The sequence below is a fragment of the Equus asinus genome, chromosome 1, assembly GCF_041296235.1.
Source record: "Equus asinus isolate D_3611 breed Donkey chromosome 1, EquAss-T2T_v2, whole genome shotgun sequence".
Taxonomy (NCBI): domain Eukaryota; kingdom Metazoa; phylum Chordata; class Mammalia; order Perissodactyla; family Equidae; genus Equus; species Equus asinus.
This window is the reverse complement of record NC_091790.1, coordinates 37,186,077-37,205,600: the sequence shown is the minus strand read 5'-3', so window position 1 is coordinate 37,205,600 and position 19,524 is coordinate 37,186,077. Positions and strand designations below refer to the sequence as shown.

General features: G+C 41.1%; 1 protein-coding gene across 3 annotated transcripts in view; it reads right to left on the bottom strand.

Moving 5' to 3' along the window:
* RMND1 (required for meiotic nuclear division 1 homolog) overlaps positions 1-19,524 on the bottom strand; it is a 42,026-nt gene that overhangs the window by 20,300 nt on the left and 2,202 nt on the right. For 2 of the 3 annotated variants that reach the window (XM_014827967.3, XM_014827968.3), the window contains exons 3-6: positions 15,218-15,732; positions 7,152-7,260; positions 4,551-4,626; positions 1,432-1,471 (exon numbers count right to left, since the gene is read on the bottom strand). In XM_014827967.3, coding sequence (XP_014683453.1) covers positions 1,432-1,471; positions 4,551-4,626; positions 7,152-7,260; positions 15,218-15,718 — 726 coding nt within the window. In that variant the 5' untranslated portion in view covers positions 15,719-15,732. Of the gene's footprint in view, positions 1-1,431; positions 1,472-4,550; positions 4,627-7,151; positions 7,377-15,217; positions 15,733-19,524 lie in introns of all 3 variants that reach the window. The other variant, XM_070490065.1, reaches the window with a different exon arrangement.

Here is a 19,524-nt window from a genome sequence, read left to right as displayed (position 1 = left end):
GTCTAAGCAACATACTTGTAAAAGTTTAAACAACACGGAGGTAAAGTGACCTTCTCTCTCTGCTCTCCTCAATTCCTAATCCCCAAAGGGAACCATTCAACACGGCGCATAGCCTTCCAGACTTTTTAACATGTGCATATACATTTATTTTCTTTTTTACATGAAAGGGGAGCATACTGTGCATATGGACATTTTCAGTGCTGTTCTCCTCAATGGAGCAGCCGCGGTTTGTTTAACCATCCCAAATGCCACCCACGGGCGATCGCTTCTACTCGCCACTGCTACAAAGTCGCAATGCACCTGCCTAGGTGTGCGTCTGTGTAGGCTTGTGGGAATATTTCTTTAGGAATTGCTAGAGCAAAAGACACACACACTTATAACTTCGATAAATACTGCTAAACCACCCTTCAAAACAGTTTTTCCAGCTTTGGAACCCAAACATCTGTGAGAGCATGCTTAAAAACACTGGGTATCATCAGCCTTCTACATCTCCACAATCTCAAACTGACAATTTGTGTTACATTTTTCTTATACTTATTGGTCGTTTATATTTCCTTTTCCTCAGGAATCCCCCCACCCCTCCATGTGTGTGGGTGTCTGTGTGTGTGTGTGTGTGTGGCAGGTATTTCCTTTTAGTAAAACTGGGATTGTAGGAGGCATATTTTTCAACCAGCTCCAGGATTACATTGGTTCTATTTTGTAACCTGTTCTTTAAGTTAACTGTATCATACACACAAGCAATTTCCCAGGAATAGGTCTTTTTCCATGATTGTTAAGAGCCGTAGTATACTCTAGCTTATGCATGTATTTACCAAACTTCCTACTATTAGGCATTCTGGTTATTTCTCACTTTTGCTGTTGTAAATAATGCGTTGATGACCATTTCTGTAGGTCGTTCATCGTGCAGAACTGCGATTCTATCCTTTGGATGACTTTCTAGATGTGAAATTGCTGAGTTAAATACAAAGGTTTCATGTGTATTACCAAACTGCTTCTAAAAAGGTTGTTTGAAACATATCCTGACTGGGACACTGAAAAAATTACTCCCTGTGAGTGATAAAGTTCTGCAAAACTGGATCAAAACTAAGACTCTGTGCAGCCGGCTTCCAGTGAACTGGGTGTACATTATTCACTTTGTAGATTATCACGTACGAAATATAATCCCTTCTGTCTGCAGCGTACTAGAATTGTTCTGATTCTTCGCAAATCAGCGTGCGCCCAGAGAATGGAAAAATGTAGGAAACTTACAAGCCAAAATACAATACATTTTAGAAGGTGAAACTGCTAGGATAAATATCACACAATGCAGAGCAAATAAGTTAAGGATTATCTGTTAATTTATCTTCCAATGGCTCAGATTATTGAGTGCTAATTAACAATTTATTCTCAGGACACTAAATTTTTATACTTTCATACTTTATTAATACTTACAGTTTTGTCTTTCACGTTCCAAAACACAGCAGCTCCTTCTCTGATTTGAAAGAATAAAAGAATCAACTAAGTTAAAGGTAAAATACATTCTTGAGGACCATACATAAAGCCATGCTTAGGTAACTTCTAGAACATATCCAGAATGCAATTAAAAAATAGATGATTTATTATTGATTTGACATTACGGTTCCTAGATAGATTTGGTAAAACAAAAGTTACTTTTTGAACTCTTCATAAAACCTGACCTCTCAAAAATGCATGATTTCGCACAAGGTTTGCAGAATAAATAACTATTCTTGTTCAGTCATGCGCTGTATAACAACATTTTGGTCAATGATGGACCACATACACGATGGTGGCCCCACAAAATGAGGACCCTAGAGCCGGGTGTGTAGTAGCTCTACCATCTAGGTCTGTGGACGTCCACTCTGTGATGTTCGCACGAGGAAATCACCTCACAGCACATCTCTCAGAACGTATCCATGTCGTTAAGCGACGCCTGAATCTAATACCATCTAACTTCATGTATCCAGACTGTTTCATACTTGGTTCAGTTCTGATGTACAGAAATCAGAATAAGGAAATTTTTGAGACCTGTCTTAGCTCTCATTAGGCAGATTCTGCTAAAGGAAAAGAATAAAGGCTCATGCTTTTAATAGCTGTGGAACCGAGACTGAGACAGACGAAAGCCTCAGACGGCGGAAGACCCCTGGGAATAACACCCCATCCCCACAACGCTCAGAGCAGAATTACAATGAAGCCCAGCAGACCCTCGAATCCAACTCTGGCTTTGCTAGAAGTTAAGGTCTAAAAACTATAAATGAACTTGTTTTGATTTCTGAAGTCTGACGTGTTGAGCTATTTTAGGGAGTAAATAAAAAAAGGAGTTATGGCTCTGGTTATTGCACCAGAGGAAGGAAAGGTGGAAAGGAAAGAAAGGTAGAAATGTGATGGCCCGTATCATTCTGCAAACACTTCTTAAGTGCTTAGTATGTGTGTGGGTCTGTGCTTAGCGTCTGGATGCAAAGATGAGTATGGTCTAGATCCCATCCTTGAGGAACTCTCAATCTAGAAAAGACTGATAGACAGACACCAATTACCACAGAGCGTTACCAGCGCTGTAACAGTGTTATGAAGAAGACACTCGACGTACATCAGAGGGACACAGTTCCTAAAGGACGAGCAGAGCCACCCAAATGAAAAAACGAGAGGAGGCGACAGCAGAGGGAAGACCCTGGGCTCAGGGAGAAGCCTGAGGGAGCAGGGAAACATCTCAGAATACACAGCTACTTGTCTGAATGGCTGTGGATGTTGGCAAGTAGTGGCCAGTCAGTTAGAGAGGTAGGAGGGAGCCGACCCCTGAAGGAACTCTGTGTTGTGACAAGGAGTTTGGTCAAATTCCACAGAATTTTACAAAAGAGAGTGTAGTGATCAGAACCACCTATTGAAAAATTATCCTGCCTACAACAGATGAACAGACTGGTGGTGGCGTTGGGGGACAGACAGGCAGCCCAGGCAGTAAGCTGTAGCGCTAGGCCAGCATAAGTCTCAGGATACGGATTTGAGAGGTATTTAAAGCCACAGCCAGAGTTTTAGTTCAGAGAATCACTTACGGGCAGAGGACAGGTCTTGGGCACCGTGCTCCGTCTAGAGCTGTGCTGTGCTATTAATATGGCGCTCAGAAGCCACGTGTGGGCACTGAGCATCTGAAATACGCCTGGCCCAAAGTGAGAGGCGATGCAAGCGTAAAACACACACCCAGGTTTCAAAGACTTAGTATGAAAAGAAAAATGTAAAATCTCATTAATTACTGATTAAGTATTTAATTCAATTACTAATATTTAATTAATATATAATGGGTTAAATAAAATACACTTAAAATATATATAAAATATACTATTAGGATTAATTTCAGGCAATAGATCATATTATTAGTGTGTTCAAAATTAAATTCATCTTTTTCTTTTAACTTTTAAAAATGTGGCTATTAGAAAACGTATCATTACATATGAGGTTTGCTGTATTTTTACTGGATACAGAGCTGACCTAGAGGACCTCAGAAATCCAAATTGCTCACCTGGGTCAAACGGGACGCTATTCTACTTGGACAAAACGTTGAACTCTTGATTATCTCCAAAGTAACACCAACACGAAGGTGAGCCATCGACAGGAACAAAGCCAGGGCTTCCAATTATCATCAACCACTATGACTAAGTCCACAAAATCTTTCTTCAAGTTTGGATTCTGACAGACGTTCCATGTGCTTCTGTTGTGCCACTTATCAGTCCCACGACTGTGGGTAACTCACTTAATCCCTCTGACCCTCAGTTTCCACAGCCGCAAAATGGGAATAACAGACCTTCTTCAAGTGTTATGAGGATACCAGGAGATTATTATTATTATTTTTTTTGCTTGAGGAAGATTAACCCTGAGCTAACATTCCATGGAATCTTCCTCTATTTCACATGTGGGATGCCTCCACAGCAGGGCTGATGAGTGGAGTGGGTCCGCACCCGGGATCCCATCCTGAGAACCAGGCCGCCAAAGCGAAGTGCGCAGAACTTTAACTACTGGGCCGTGGGGCTAGCCCCCTATATGAAATTATTTTAAATGGCTTCTATTATCATTAGCATTCCCCCTCAGCTACTCTGGAGTATTTGGTATTAAAAAAACCTTTAAATAAAAGGAATAACTTTCTGTGAGTCAGGTTCCCAGGTCTGAAGTCTCTGGAAATGTAAAATGGACTAAAACTTTCGCTAAAGAGCTCCAGAAGGAGAACAAAGAAAAGACAGCACAGGTAGCATGAGTCTGCTATGTGGCACTGAAGATGAAAGGAAATAGAAGGCTTCACGTATTTTTAGTGAATGAAAATCCAGATTTACTAATAAAGACAAGCCAGGGGAAGAATATTTACTGCTTTTAGAAATTCTTTATTTTCTAAGAGGATTTAGTAAAGATTCCTAAAACTGACCAACTCTCCTAGATCAAATAAGAATCAATAATAAAGTGATTTAAACCACAAACACATGATGAACTCACTGACTGTCAAGAGCCCCTTTAAAGAGCACCATCACCTGAGCACAAGGCCATCTCCCAGTGGAGTTGCTTTCTTCTCTTACCTGAAGAAGAATATGGTTCCAGGATCACCTTCTTTGGCAGAATTTTCCACACCCATCACCAAAATATTTGCTGCATCTGTGATTTAAAATAAATGAGCAAAAAGCTATGTCCCAAGGTAACACAAGGTTTAAGAGTGACCTACAAAACTTTAATGAAGTACTTATGGTCATTTCTTCCTACGCCATCAAGTGCTCTGTAACACATCCATCTTTTACTATAGTTTCTGAAAGTAGTTAACATACAAAAATGAAAAGACCACAAGAAATTACTTTCACAAAATATTGAACAACCTGTGATACTATTATTAGTGTTATTTTAAACTACTCACTCATACCCATTTTGATTCAGTAATAACTAGTCCAGTTAATAATTACCAAAGTCTTAGTTCTAATACAACTAAGGTTTAAGAATTAAACTTCTTTCTACAAAATTAATTTCAAATAAAATTTGAAGAACCATTAATATATTCTCTTCCTTTAAATACTATTTTATTAATAACATAATTTGAATACTCTCAAACTACTCATTCTGCTGAATTTTAAATTGTGGGAGAATAGAACATACACAGAAACAAAGATACTGACCATTTGAAAACATATCTGATTTCAAAGTTAATCATGAGAACTACCACGGGAGTCATCTGTAACTATTTAAATATTTTAACCTTTTAAATATCATTAAATACATAAATACACAAATATTCATCAGTAAGTAGTTGCTGGGGCTGGCCCCGTGGCCGAGTGGTTAAGTTTGCGCGCTCCGCTGCAGGTGGCCCAGTGTTTCGTTGGTTCGAATCCTGGGCACGGACATGGCACTGCTCATCAAGCCATGCTGAGGCGGCGTCCCACATGCCACAACTAGAAGGACCCACAACTAAGAATGTACAACTATATACCAGGGGGCTTTGGGGAGAAAAAGGAAAAAAAGGAAACCTTTAAAAAAAAAATAAGTAGTTTCTTTATGTATTAGTTTAATATTTATCATAAGTATATATTGTATAACATAAATTATAAACATATGTTAATATATCAATGAATAAAAACACTAATATTTACATGTAAAAAGTTATATATAATTTCTTAACCCAAAATTAGGATCCTCAAAGCTTCAGAGTTCCTGGTAGGAGGTTCAGAAATGGGGGATTCAGGTAGGCACCAAATCCTAAACTACCTTTTCTGAGTAAACTCTAACTTCCCTAAGTCCTACATCCCATGGAGGGCAAAGTTCACCTATGCAGCCGAGAGCAACACGAATGAAATAGACAAGACCCAGGGCAGTGAGAATGGAAGGAGCAGGCTTCACGCCCATAATGCACCTGTAATGTAATCGCCCTGCTGACAACCTTTGGAATCAGCCAAGGACACCCTGGGCACTGTTTTATCTTAGCACCCTGGACATAGCTCTGTTTTCATAAGTCAATTATGTCTGGTTTTGCCATCAAATAGCACAAATTGTTCAGATAACCAAGGCTGAGAAAGCACAATGACATTTCCACTGTTTCTTCCGGGGTCAATGACTCTAGAATTTTCTATCTAGCAGGGAGGTTTTTAACTTGCTATTTTTGCTCCTCCGCAGTAAATTTGTGAATTTCCATCAAAAGGTTCCAAGTTACTTATTTTTTAATGTAAAGCAGGGTATTTTCTCAAGGATCCTTTCTGATACTATCCTACCATCTTTATTTTATTTTATTTTTAGGAAGATTAGCCCTGAGCTAACTGCTGCCAATCCTCCTCTTTTCGCTAAGGAAGACTGGCCCTGAGCTAACATCCATGCCCATCTTCCTCTACTTTATATGTGGGACGCCTACCACAGCATGGCGTGCCAAGCAGTGCCATGTCCGCACCCGGGGTCCGAACCGGCAAACCTTGGGCCACACCTCGGGACACCGAAGTGGAACGTGTGCACTTAACCAATGTGTCACCAGGCCGGCCCCCCATCTTAAGTTTATTTTGATTCTCATTTTTAATATTCATTGTGTTTATCTTTCAACTAATTTTGTTAGTTTCAAAGTACTGGATTGTACTGTTAAATTGTTCTTTAAAGAAATGTCTTCCCAACATTTCTATCAATTTCATAGTTCTTCAGTAATACCAAAATAAGTTTTTTTTTTTTTGGAGGAAGATTAGCCCTGAACTAACATCTGTGCCCATCTTCCTCTATTTCACATGTGGGACACTTGCCACGGCGTGACTTGAGAAGCAGTGTGTAGGTCTGTGCCCAGGATCCAAACCAGCAAACCACAGACCCCTGAAGCAGAGCGTGCAAACTTAACTACTACACCATTGGGCTGGCCCCTAAAATAACTTTTTAATGTGAGAGAAATGAAGTATCATGGTCTTTCATCATCCCAAGTAACAGTGATCCTATAAATAAAGCTCAATAAATTATATTGCTTCTAATCTGGAACTAAGTTAAAAAAAACTAAATTTTTTTTTATCTTTGTATGTCATTTGTACAGAGATTCTATACCACTTTTATGCTACAATCCTTGTTTCAACAGAAAATGAAACATAAACAAATGCATATTTAAGACAGTATCGTAGGAAAATTATTTTCTAACACATTTTCACATACTTAGCCCCAGGCTCAAGAAGATGTACCTCTAGGCAAGCTTGTCACTTCAACATATCCATGGGAGGCCAGGTCTTGAGAGAGATTTCCAAGATGATACTCATCCGCTGTTGCAAATGCTGTGCAGTGCATCAGGTCCTGTTCCAGCGAGAGGAGCGTGACATGGGTTACCAAGAGGCTGAAGCATCTGTGAGGGCTGTCAGCTTGCAAAACTCCACTTTGCAAAGCCAGCACTCGAGAGTTTCCTTCAAACGCTTCAAAGGTTCACACAAAGGACATGATAAGGATGTAGAGAAAGAAGTTACACGTATAGGAAGACAGATTTCAGCTCAATCTTGAAAGAACTTTCTCCTGCTAGTCAAAAAAGTGGGACGGGCTATCCTGAAAGGGGAGCCACTCCCTAGCTCTCTCAAGCACAGAATGAACAAAATAGCAAGTCATATGGGCACCCGGATAGTTAGTCCCTCCAACTTTGAGTCCCCGTGGCTCTTTTTCACAGCAACATTGTATTTGATGTCATTTGATCATTTGTTGCTAGCCTTGTACTGGCAGAGGTTTCCTTAAATCTACAAAGGAATTACACATTTTTTACTCTGGTTAACTATCTTTTTTGTAAAGATTGGCACCTGAGCTAACATCTGTTGCCAATCTTTTTTCTTCTTTTTTTCTTCTTCTCACCAAAGCCCCTCAGTCTATAGTTGTATATACTCCAGTTGTGAGTCCTTCTGGTTGTGCTACGTGGGACGCCACCTCAGCATGGCTTGATGAGTAGCACTAGGTCCATGGTCGGGATCTGAACCAGCGAAACCCTGGGCCACAGAAGCAGAGCGTGAACTTAACCACTCAGCCACGGGGCTGGCCAATTCTGGTTAATATTAAACAAAAAGTTCTGTAAATTTGAGCATGTGTCCAAGTGTGGTTAGTGCCTTGGCTCCTGCACCATGAGGCTCATCTGTGTATACACGTATACACTTGTGTTGTGTGTGTCTGGACAGTATACATACGGTAAGCAATATGGCATAGTGCAATGTTTTTGTCAAAATGTACGTCACAAGCCATTAGTGAGTCCTGGTATCAATTCAGTTGGCCCAAATCAGCTTCCTAAAAAAAATTAAATAGAATAAAACAGAAAATATTACAGCGCATTATTTATAGTAAGGGTAAATTTTATTTTATGAAGTTTTGTGTCACTTATATATGCCTATGCACGTATACTGAGTTGCTATGTATGTATAATGTAAAACATGTTTCTCACTATGGGATGTGGTCAATAAAGTTTGAAAACTATTGGCATAGGCATTAAGAGTTCAGGCACAGAATCTGAATAACTTAAAAAAATCAGAATAACAATAATGCCTACTTTATATGGCTGTTGTGAAGTTTAAAGACGTTGATGAATGTCAACTGCTTGGAACCAAGACTGGCACACAAGTTCAACATTTGTTATAGTTATTATTATTGCACATACAGATATGTTTAAACCATCAAAACTTCTGAGAGGTTACATATGAGGAATTTGAAACTATGGACCAAGAACAGTTTAGTGGATACCGGGGAAAGGTGGGGTGGGGGGTGGGCACAAAGGGTGAAGTGGTGCACCTACAACATGACTGACAAACATTAATGTACAATTGAAATTTCACAAGACTGTAACCTATCAATAACTCAATAAAAAAAATATATAAAGAAAAAAACAAAAACAAAAACAAAAAACTTCTGCGAGGTTAAAAAGTTTATCAAGGGGCCGGCCCCATGGCCGAGTGGTTAAGTTCGCATGCTCCGCTTCGGCGGCCCAGGGTTTCGCTGGTTCGATCCTGGGCACGGACATGGCACCGCTCATCAAGCCATGCTGAGGTGGTGTCCCACATGTGACAACTAGAAGGACCCATAACTAAAAATATACAATTATGTACCAGGGGGCTTCGGTGAGAAAAAGGAAAAATAAAATCTTTAAAAGAAAAAAGTTTATCAAGTAGTGCACATCTGAGTTTTCATAATTTTATATTTTGATATGTTCATAATTTTATATTTTAATATCTGTTGATCCGAATTTTAGTGACTCTATTGTCTTTTGATACATATGGCACCTTGGCCCAACACTGGTCAAAGATATTTATGGATCACTAAATCAAAGTTTATTCCTAGGATTTACTCCTCTCACCTCCTAAATTCTTTCCCTGTCTGTTCCACTCCTAGTATGAAACTCAAGAAAAGCAGTATATTGACTCCTTCCTTCCTCCCACTTCTGTTTCCTAACTCCTGGCCCTTTCTCCACAAACGGCCTAACCTTGCTTTGCCTTTTCCTCAGTTTGTTACACAGTCTAACACGTGATTGGAAAAGTAGCAGAGCAATAAACAGAAGACTTGAGGTCACAACACAAACGGAAAAACTTAAAAGCAATACAGTATCTGCTCATAAGCAAAACCATTTTAATTCAGTTAGAAAACAAAAGTCACACAAAGCTGAAACTGCTGAGCGTGAGGCAGAATGGATGCAGTCCCTTCCTTTGGCAGGCACCTGATACGCTGATTCCCACTGTCACATATGAAGGTGCGAACACATCAATATACGAAAACATACGGGTCCAAATGGCCAAAGTATAGTTATTGGATCACAGGAATCAGTCATGTGCTTAAGGTGGAGAGCTGCTGGCACCATCTGTTCCTTTAAGGCTTCACGCAGTTACAAAGAGCTGACAGGAGATGAGAACAAGCTTGCCGAAAGAAGGGAAACCTGTGATGAGGCATCAGGTAAAGCCATAATAGGCAGGGTCCCCTCTGCGAGACCCAGCAAATTTACTGAAGCTTGCTAAGCAAAATCGCAGGACATGAGGCTGCATGTCAGAATGACCTCTGGGAGTATTACAGCTGACATGCTTAGTTTGGGCCAGAGTGGGAAGAGCAGGAGGTACAAAGAGGAGATAAGAAGGTCAAGACCCAGTCCAGCAGAGGATCTTCCCATAACTGCACTAGAAATGGCAAAGGCCGACTGCCTCTAGAATCAGAATTGTAAACTGGCAGCCGAGAGGATTATCCAACTCAAGACTGGACCCACATAGGGTTTTCAAGATTTGAATGAACTATCAACAATAAATTGTGATTTCACACAAAATCCAGATTTCCACCATCTCTGGACCAAGTGGAAGATCTGGACTAGGGTTGAGGAGGGGCCCAATTCTGCAGCTCACACAGTCCCTACCACTCCCCACTGTCTCACGTCTGCTTCATCATCATTTATGTTATCAACTAGGCCCATCTGGCTAAAAACTCATACTTTTGTGCACTCTCAAAAATGGGACAAGACAAAGCATTCAATCATGACTTCCATGAGAAAAGATATTCTGGTATCCAAATAGTCAGATTATAAATAAATTTTTAAACACCACTGTTTTGTTGTTTTTCTTTTTTTGCTGAGGAAGACTGCCCTGAACTAACATCTGTGCCAATCTTCCTCTATTTTGTATGTGGGAAACCGCCACAGCGTGGCTTGATGAGTGGTGCATAAGTCCATGCCTGGGATCCAGTGAGCCCCAGGCCGCTGAAGCGGAGCACATGAACTTAACCACTACACCACTGGCTGGCCCCCACAATTGGTTTTTACTTAGCCATTCTAAGGACGTTTGCAGATTTTCTGAAGATTGTCACCTTTCTTCTCTCATCGTATCCTACTAAGTTGGCTCAAAGTTCTGGCCAATGTCCCGCAGCTTATATGGCTTGCCACACCACTTTCTGTGTCCTTAAACATCCTGATCTGAGTCTCTGTTTAAGTCATGGCTTCTTCTATTAATAAACGACTCACAAAGTTTTTCAGTTTGACTTGTTACACATCTTGTTTTGGTTTTTATTTCCCTTGCTTTTAAATTTCAAGACTGTATTTAAATCTATCCAGTAAAGGGAAAGAGGACTATGGAGTGTCCTGTTTTTGCACTTTTTTCACTATTAAAAGCGTTTTTTTTTTAAACATTTTATTTTCCCTTCTTCTCCCCAGAGCCCCCCCAGTCCATAGTTGTATATTTTTAGTTGTGGGTCCTTCTAGTTGTGGGATGTGGGACGCCACCTCAGCACAGCTTGATGAACGGTGCTAGGTCTGTGCCCAGGAACCGAACCTGTGAAACCCTGGGCCACCAAAGCAGAGCGTGCGAACGTACCCACTCGGGCACGAGGCCGGCCCCATCACTATTAACTAAAGGTGTTGTTACTCTGTGATAAGGTTTCATTTTCATACTTGTCTTTTTCTGGATTTTTATAATAAATCATTACTTATTAACCATTAAATATATATATAGATAGCAAATCTCAGGTTTTAGGATGGGGATCAACACCTTGTTCTTAAATAAACGTGCCAAACAAACCTAAAATAGTTATTGCATTTCAGACCTAAATTTAAGTCTTTCCATTTTAAAATGTTAAAAAAATACACCCAAAGCCAAGAAAACCACATGTTTCAGTATGTGTTTCATTTTTCTGGCCACAGAAAACATGTTCCAGCAGATGGGGCTAGAAATCTACAGATGATTCCTGTTTTAGAGCATCACACACTCTGATGGAACACTACCTTAAAAAAGAAAGTTTATTTTTACTCACGTTCTATTACTGAAGAGAATTAGTGCATTACAGCCATGTTGCTTCTATACTACTGCGGGAAAAGTGCATGTTTTCCTGTTACGTACAGATTACAGACGAAAGCTATAAAACACATATAGATTTTACATTACTAGTATGCTTTAGCTTTTAAGCTTTTTGACTGCAACCTGTGGTGATAAATCCTTCCCACACACAGTACACACATCACACACATATGTGCACATACGCTAATAACTGACACAAAGCTTCACAGAAGGTATCTACTGTTACCAGGAGGAATGCATTCTGCTATTTTCTGTTCTATTAAAATACAAACGGCGATTAACCACCCACTAGTTAATTTCACAACAGACTGCGGGGTGAGCCTGAAAACCGCTGTGGGCACCCTGGCATCTCCTCCCCTCCAGGCTCCATGATGCTCAGGGCTGCAGTGTCCTCCTCCTGGAAGAGAGGACACACCCAGCAGAAGCACAGTCGTTGCCATGAGAAATGATGAACCAAGGGGTGTGGGTTGACTATCTCAGCAGGCTACGATCTCAGCAAGGGAGACCAGGTAAAGAGTGGATTCCAGCATGGAGGGTGGGTGAGTAACCCCATGCAGTCAACTCCGAGGGCATGCTGTGTGGCAGGGCTAAGAGGACGAGACAGGAGCACGTGGGGTGAACGACACAAAGCACGTCTGCTTTCTGGTACAAAGTAGAGTCCTTTCCCGTCACAGTCGAGAGGGGCAGAAAGGGCTCTGCCCCCACAAAGGATTTGCCAGCCTCGTGACGCCCACATGGGGAAGGAGGGGTCAGAGAGAAGCCAGTCTTCAGCCCCAGGGACACAGCACCTTGTCACACCTCAAGACTGTGTTCGCCTACGAAAAGCAAGATCATCAGCAAATAAACTTCCAAAACTATATTACCTCTGATCACAGAAATGCTTTCAGAGGGGCTGGCCCCGTGGCCAAGTCGTTAGGTTCATGTGCTCTGCTTTGGCGGCCCAGGGTTCACCGGTTTGAATCCTGGGCGCAGACCTACACACTGCTCATCAGGCCGTGCTGTGGCAGCATCCCACATAGAAGAACGAGAATGACCTACAACTAGAATATACAACTATGTACAGAGGCTTTGGGGAGGGAAAAGGAAAGAGGAGGATTGGCAATAGATGTTAGCTCAGGGCCAATCTTCCTCACACACACACAAAATCTTAAAAGATTAAAAAAAAAATGCTTTCAGAAACGTAAGATTTTCTATTATTTCCCTGTGCTTTCAGAGAGACAACATCCTGTTTTCGTTTTTGCAAAACTCCAACTAATGTCATGTCTATTATATGATATTATATCTCCTATATAAGGACCCAGGAACTATATGACTCCAATTTGGTGATAGAAAAATTATTTTTTGTAAGACATTTTCATGTTTTTCTTTTTTCCCCCATCAGAAAACAAGAAACATACCACCCAGGAGGATTCCGTCCTTTCTCTAATTGTTGGGCTTCTCAGAACTGTTCAACTAGATTAGCTATTCCTACCAGGTACTTGGTAACAGTTATTTCTCTGTTCGTCTCAATTTTTGCTCTATCTTAAATGTAATGCTTTTATTATCTCACTTGAAACGGCATTAAGTTTTGAAAATCTACTTCAAATCCTTTCCTGGAAGCACAAAAAAGATCCTCAAGAAAAATAAAAAAATGAATTCAGGAAAATTGCTTCCAAGTCTAAGGACAGCCCAAAGAAATAATGCCTCTTTGATAGTTTTCAACCAATAACCACAAGAAAAGCGACATCTCTGACCTTACAAGCTTCTTCGCAGGAAACCTGATTATGCTCTGTGCTGTAGACGTAACAAAAGGAAAAACGGGGGTGATCTTTCTCCTTTTTGGATCTGCCATGAATTCAGGTTTTTACACTTAATTTCATCTCAGTCACTTAAATACCGGATTTCCTGGGTTATCACACAATTAAGTAATGTCACTGAAACATCAGGAGCAGGGCCAGCCCAGTGGTGCAGTGGTTAAGTTCACACATTCTGCTTTGGTGGCCCAGGAAATGCGGGTTGGGATCCCGGGTGTGGACCTAGGCACCGCTTGTCAGGCCACGCTGGTGGCAGGTGTCCCACATATAAAATAGAGGAAGATGGGCATGGATGTTAGCGCAGGGCCAGTCTTCCTCAAAAAAGAAAAAAAGACCAAAAAACCCCATCAGGAACTAGGAAGAAGGCGTGAGAGCAATACATGGGTAACTCTCCCATCCTTTCCACCTGGGGTTCAGAGAAACCATACAAGAATTTAAACAAAACTAGAATCCAAATTAAAAATCATTAATTGACGCCTAACTTCATAACCTGAGAATCTGTATACTTGTTCAAAGGAATTCAACTGGGCAGGAGAAAAAACCACAACCAATTAAACACACTCAGGGCCTAGTTCTCAGAATCCAGATTTTAAGACAGACATTCTAGCCTGTTTTCTAATAGATTCAGCAGGCCTGATCAAGTTTTAAATATTTTCCATCCCTGTTTTTGATGTTGATGACTACTGACATCAAAGATGCCTTTGCCTCTTTTCCATTCTTTCCAACTTAACAAACATGCATTAGGCATAAGGCTCAGTTCTAGGTATTATGCAAGATAGAAAGGTTAACAACGGGCTTGACCCTGACCTTAAATATTTATCGTTTAAAAGAGAAATGCGATTGTACGTAAGAAATTCCTGTAAACCTTTTAGTGAATAAAAATACCCCTTTCAATCTTCACAGGATGAAAAAGCAAAAACCTTCTCATTGCTTTTTGATCGTGCCTCGCCGCATCATTCACCACCCCATCCCAGGCAGTCACCAGCGGCTAACACGAGCTTACCCGTCTGCATAGTTACTAAAAAAATTTTTTTAATTTAATGAAGAATTTCTACTGTTTGATTCTTCTTAAATGGGTGTTTTTTACATCACCATTCCTGGACTGCCCTTAACACTAGTCTCCTCTTTCAAAGTTTCCTTAGACCAACAACTAAACCTTTCATAAACCATAAATTCATACTTCATTGCCTAGATTCTGTCCTTATATGTATTACTAATTCTTAAAATCAAGATTTGGGGGGGCTGGCCTCGCGGTGTAGTGGTTGGGTTCATGCGCTCTGCTTCAGCAGCCCAGGGTTCACGGGTTTGGATCCTGGGCACAGACCTACACACTGCTTGTCAAGCCACGCTGTGGTGGCATCCCACATACAAAATAAGAGGAAGACTGGCACAGATGTTAGCTCAGCGACAATCTTCCTCAAGCAAAAAGAGGAAGGTTGGCAACAGATGTTAGCTCAGGGCCAATCTTCCTCACCAAAATAAATTAATTAATTAAGATTTTTAGTTCCCTTTGGCTATAAAGGTTTTACTATCAGGCTTCAAAGATCTTGATGAAAACATGCTGAGCTGTTTGCCAGTTCTCTTACACTGGCAGTACGGTTGTGGTGCAATACACACAGTGTAAAGAGTGAACGATCATTACGAAACAGAGGTGCAACCACCACATGTTTTTACCTCGTTCACAGAGAGAACTGGGAGGTTGGTCCTGGAGGGCTGCCTGGTCCGCGATGCTTTTAGTGGTCTCTTGATTTGCGGAAAATCTTGTTTAGGAACAAGTGTTTCCGTTGATACAGATGAGTAATGCCTCTCTAATATTTTTATAAACCACTTAGAACCTAAGAGGTTTGGTTTGTGAGTCACTTTCCTGTGAGTACCAAAAGACTTGCTGGTTGGAAGGTGTGCTTTTCCATGCCGGCGACGCACAGCATTTAATGGACAGTGTACGTTTGTACTTGATGCTTTCTGGTTCATTTCCAGGATCTGGGACTGGTTCAAACCATCAGCTGCTGTACCAGGAAAGAACAAATCCAAGTTCTGACTTCTTGTCAGGGTGCCACACGCAGTCTCAAATTCCTTGAGTGATTTTACCGTTCGAGGAACAAATCTTTGGCACTGACGTGCTTTTGATAAAATACAGTGAGATCCAGCCAGGGCTCTGAGAAGTCTGGTTGACATTACCACATCCCAAGCTATAAGAAAAAGAAGTGAAGAATTTAAAGCTCAAGTTTTTTCAAAAAGGTTTTAAAACTTATATAATATTTTCCTAGGTAACAAGCTTACTTCTGTAAAAAAAGAAATTGCAAAATGGATACTTCTTAACCTAAGTCTAGCAAAAAAAAAAAAAAACAAGGTTAAAAAAAATAAATATAAGTATTTCCATCACTTTTCCTTTAGTTGACCTTTGGCCTTCTTTCTGGAAGATTACAGGATTATAAAGCTTTTGACATGACAAGGACCTTAAAAAAGAAAAATAGAGCAATGGGCTCTCTTCATTTACTTCATAAGCACATGAACTATTTTAAAAAATCTGTACTTATAAATTCCTTTACGCAAAATTTATTGAGCCTTTACATTGAGATAAGCAATGAGCTAGTGCCAGGGACGCTTCCATGAAAGGACAGGCTCTCTCCCATCCTGGGGCCAATGGTCTCCCCGAGGAGACAGGCATTTTCAGGGGCTCCTTCTAACTCAGAGGAATAGGCCCTACGCCCTAAAAAGAACTACCATACAAGGTGCTGAGGAAACTCACGGGGAGGTTGCCTAACTCTACATGAAGACTCAGAAAGGCTCCCAGAAAGATTTCAGCTGCTTCTCCACGGGGAAGGCACTTTTCAGGCTGGGGGTGGCCATGGCAATGGGGGTACAGGATGTGAGACATACACACATGCACACATACACACACATACACACTCCAGACAAAGGAAACTGTCTATGTAAGTAAGTTCCCCCCTTATTACAGTATAAACTATTTGTTCTTTAAAAGCAAGTCTACAGGAGACAATCAATAATTCTTTCACAAAATAACATGTTAGATGACGGAGATACAGGTATGAATCAAGGATCTCAGAATTCACAGTCTTGCAGGGGAAACAGACAGAATAATGTGATAAACACTAAAACAGACCTATGTACCAAATGCCGTGGGGTGCAGAGAAGGGAGCATGGGGGGTGAGGGGTGAGTGGGACGTATGCACAGAGGTGACATTTGAACTGGGTCTCTGAAGGGCAGAGGGATCAGCAAATGAAACACCCAGGGAGCGGCTTCAGGGGAGGGAGGAGTCAGTTGCAGGAGACCAGGACTGAAAAGGAGCCAGTGGCCAGATCATAACTGATCCTAAAGAGTTTCTACGGGTAGGGGGAAGCCAGAGCTTTTAAATCTGAGACTCACATGGTCAAATATATGTTCAAGAAACATATCCTTTGTAATGACGTAGAGGAGGAACTGAGAGAGACCAAGATGTTACTTACTGAGTACTTTCCACCCACCGAGTACTCTGCCTCACCTCATAATCACCCCGTGAGGCATTTTACAGAGAAGGAAACTGAGGCTTAGAGAGGCCAACTGCTCACAGTTAGCACATTTCAGAGACGTAATTAAGTCCCCGGCTTTTCCAATTCCAAACACAACACTGCGACCACTGCGCCATCTTACTCCCTCTAGAAGGAAGACGACAAGGAGTCGTCACCGCCGTAGTTAGGAGGTAGCACCTGCTGCTTTCAAAATACCTTCAAAAGTGGGCATTCTGTGTTTACTTCTAGTCCAACTAGCTATTTTAGTTCACCTTTAATGGTACTATGCCCTTCCAGTTGAACTAGGGGATTCTGAAAAAACAAATTATAAAAAATTTCATAAATTTGTATACACAGACTGGGCTTCTTCCATCCTCTTCTAGGAAACTCTCAGCTGCACACTCTAAAGACTGCCTTCCCACAGAGGCTCCGTGAAGCCTAGGACAAAGAAGGCAAGAGCTACAGGACAAACAACAGGTGTGCTTCCTCTCTTTGCAGAGAAAGACACAGGTGAAGCATTTAAGGTGTCCAACACACACACAAAAATATTTAGTCTTTTTTAAAAACGGAAACACATCTCAGTAAAGTGAAATTTTGTTACAAACTAAGGATAAAAAGTACACTAGGTTTTTAATTACCCTAAGAGCTCTGTGTAACACTGTTGGCATTGAATTCACATGCTCCTCCACATCATCCTTGTAATTCTTCATGGTTTCTATACCCAGGCAGATCGGCCGAGGGCATGGTTCTTCCCATCTCCTGGCCCCCAAGTTCCCTGACCTATCGTGGTCTTCCTTCCTTCCTCAGCCACTCACTCCAAGCTGTACAACAGCCATTAGGCACATGCGGCTACTGAGTACTTGAAATGTGGCTCAATAAAATTTAAAAAAATTTTTGTAATTTATACTTAAAACAAGAAAAGTAAAATATCTCAATAAGTTTTATGATGATTGCTTGCTGAAATATTTTTAGATATACTGGGCTAAAGTAAATTAAAAATTAACTTCACCCATTTATTTTTAAAGCTTCTAGAAAAGTTATTCTGTTTGTGCTTGGATTTTATTTCTCTTGGACAGCAGTACTCTAGACCGTATTACCAATAACTACAACCTCATATTCTCAATTTCAAGCATTCTACTCTCCAAACACCACCTCTGATCTTTCAAGATCACTTCTATCACCCAATTCCAAATAATTCTTCAACCCAATAGGACCTGTGATGCAATTATCCAACCACCTTTTCACTGCCCCCCAGTCCCCACTTCACTTCCTCCACACCCAGTTGATATTCTTTGGACTACCATTATAATCTCTCTCTTCCACACACCTCAAATCTCTTGCACCCCTCTCACTTCCACATACCCACGTGACATACCCCCTACCTGAATTAAGCATAATTCACCTAATTTGTGCCTGTACTCCTGCAGCTGACAGTAGCTAGAGCCAACCAACTACCCAACCAACCAACCAACCACACTGTCTCACTTCAAAATCACGACCACTCGCTTCAGGTGGGCCTTTCACACTGCTCAACGATCTTAACCATCTTAACCGTGTTTCCCTATTGTATTCTACTCTCCACTCTCTCCTCACACCTTCAATGTTCCTCCTCTTCTCTCTCAGTAATTACCTGGCTTACCTTTTGTTGACAAAACAGAAACAATCAGAAGAGAACTTCTACAAGCTCTCTGCTATCATCCATCTACCCGCCTATTGCTTCTGTGCCCTTATACTTTGTCTTCCCTTCTGTTGCTACAGAAGAGTTGCTCGTGGTCCCATCCAGAGCTAGCTCCTCCATCTGCACACTGAATCTCATCCCTTCCTGCCTCCAGATGGACTGAGTAAGCCCTTCTCCCCTCCTCTTCCAGGCCATTTATTTTTCTCTCTTTACTGGCACATTCCTATTAGCATACAACTGTGCTTTAATTTCTCCCATCTTTATAGAAACAACTCTCCCCTGACTCCATCCTCCTTTCCATAGACTGCACCTTTTCTCTGAGCTCCTTTCCTTTTAGAGGTGTTTCATTCACTGTCTCCAACTCCTCTTCTCTGATTTTTTTTGAACCCATTCCAATCAGGCTTTCATCCCCACCACTTTGCCAAAACCCACTTGTCAAGGCCACCAATGACCTCCACACTTCTAAGTCCAATGGTCACTTCTCAGTCGTCATTTTACCTGACCTATCAGCAACATCTGATACAGCTGTGCATTCTACTCTCCTTGAAGCACTTGGCTTCTAGGATACCACACTGGCTGTTTTCATTGGTTGTACCTTCCATCTCTTTTCTGGTTTCCCATCCCCTCAAGAATGGAAAAAGCCAAGCCTCAGTATTTGGGCCTTTTCTGTATTCTCAGCTCTTGGTGATCTCACAGTTTTATGTAACATCTATACATTAATCAAGATCAAATATTTATCTCTAAATCACTCTCATACGCATAAAAAAATGTAACAGGCTCAAAACCAAGCTTC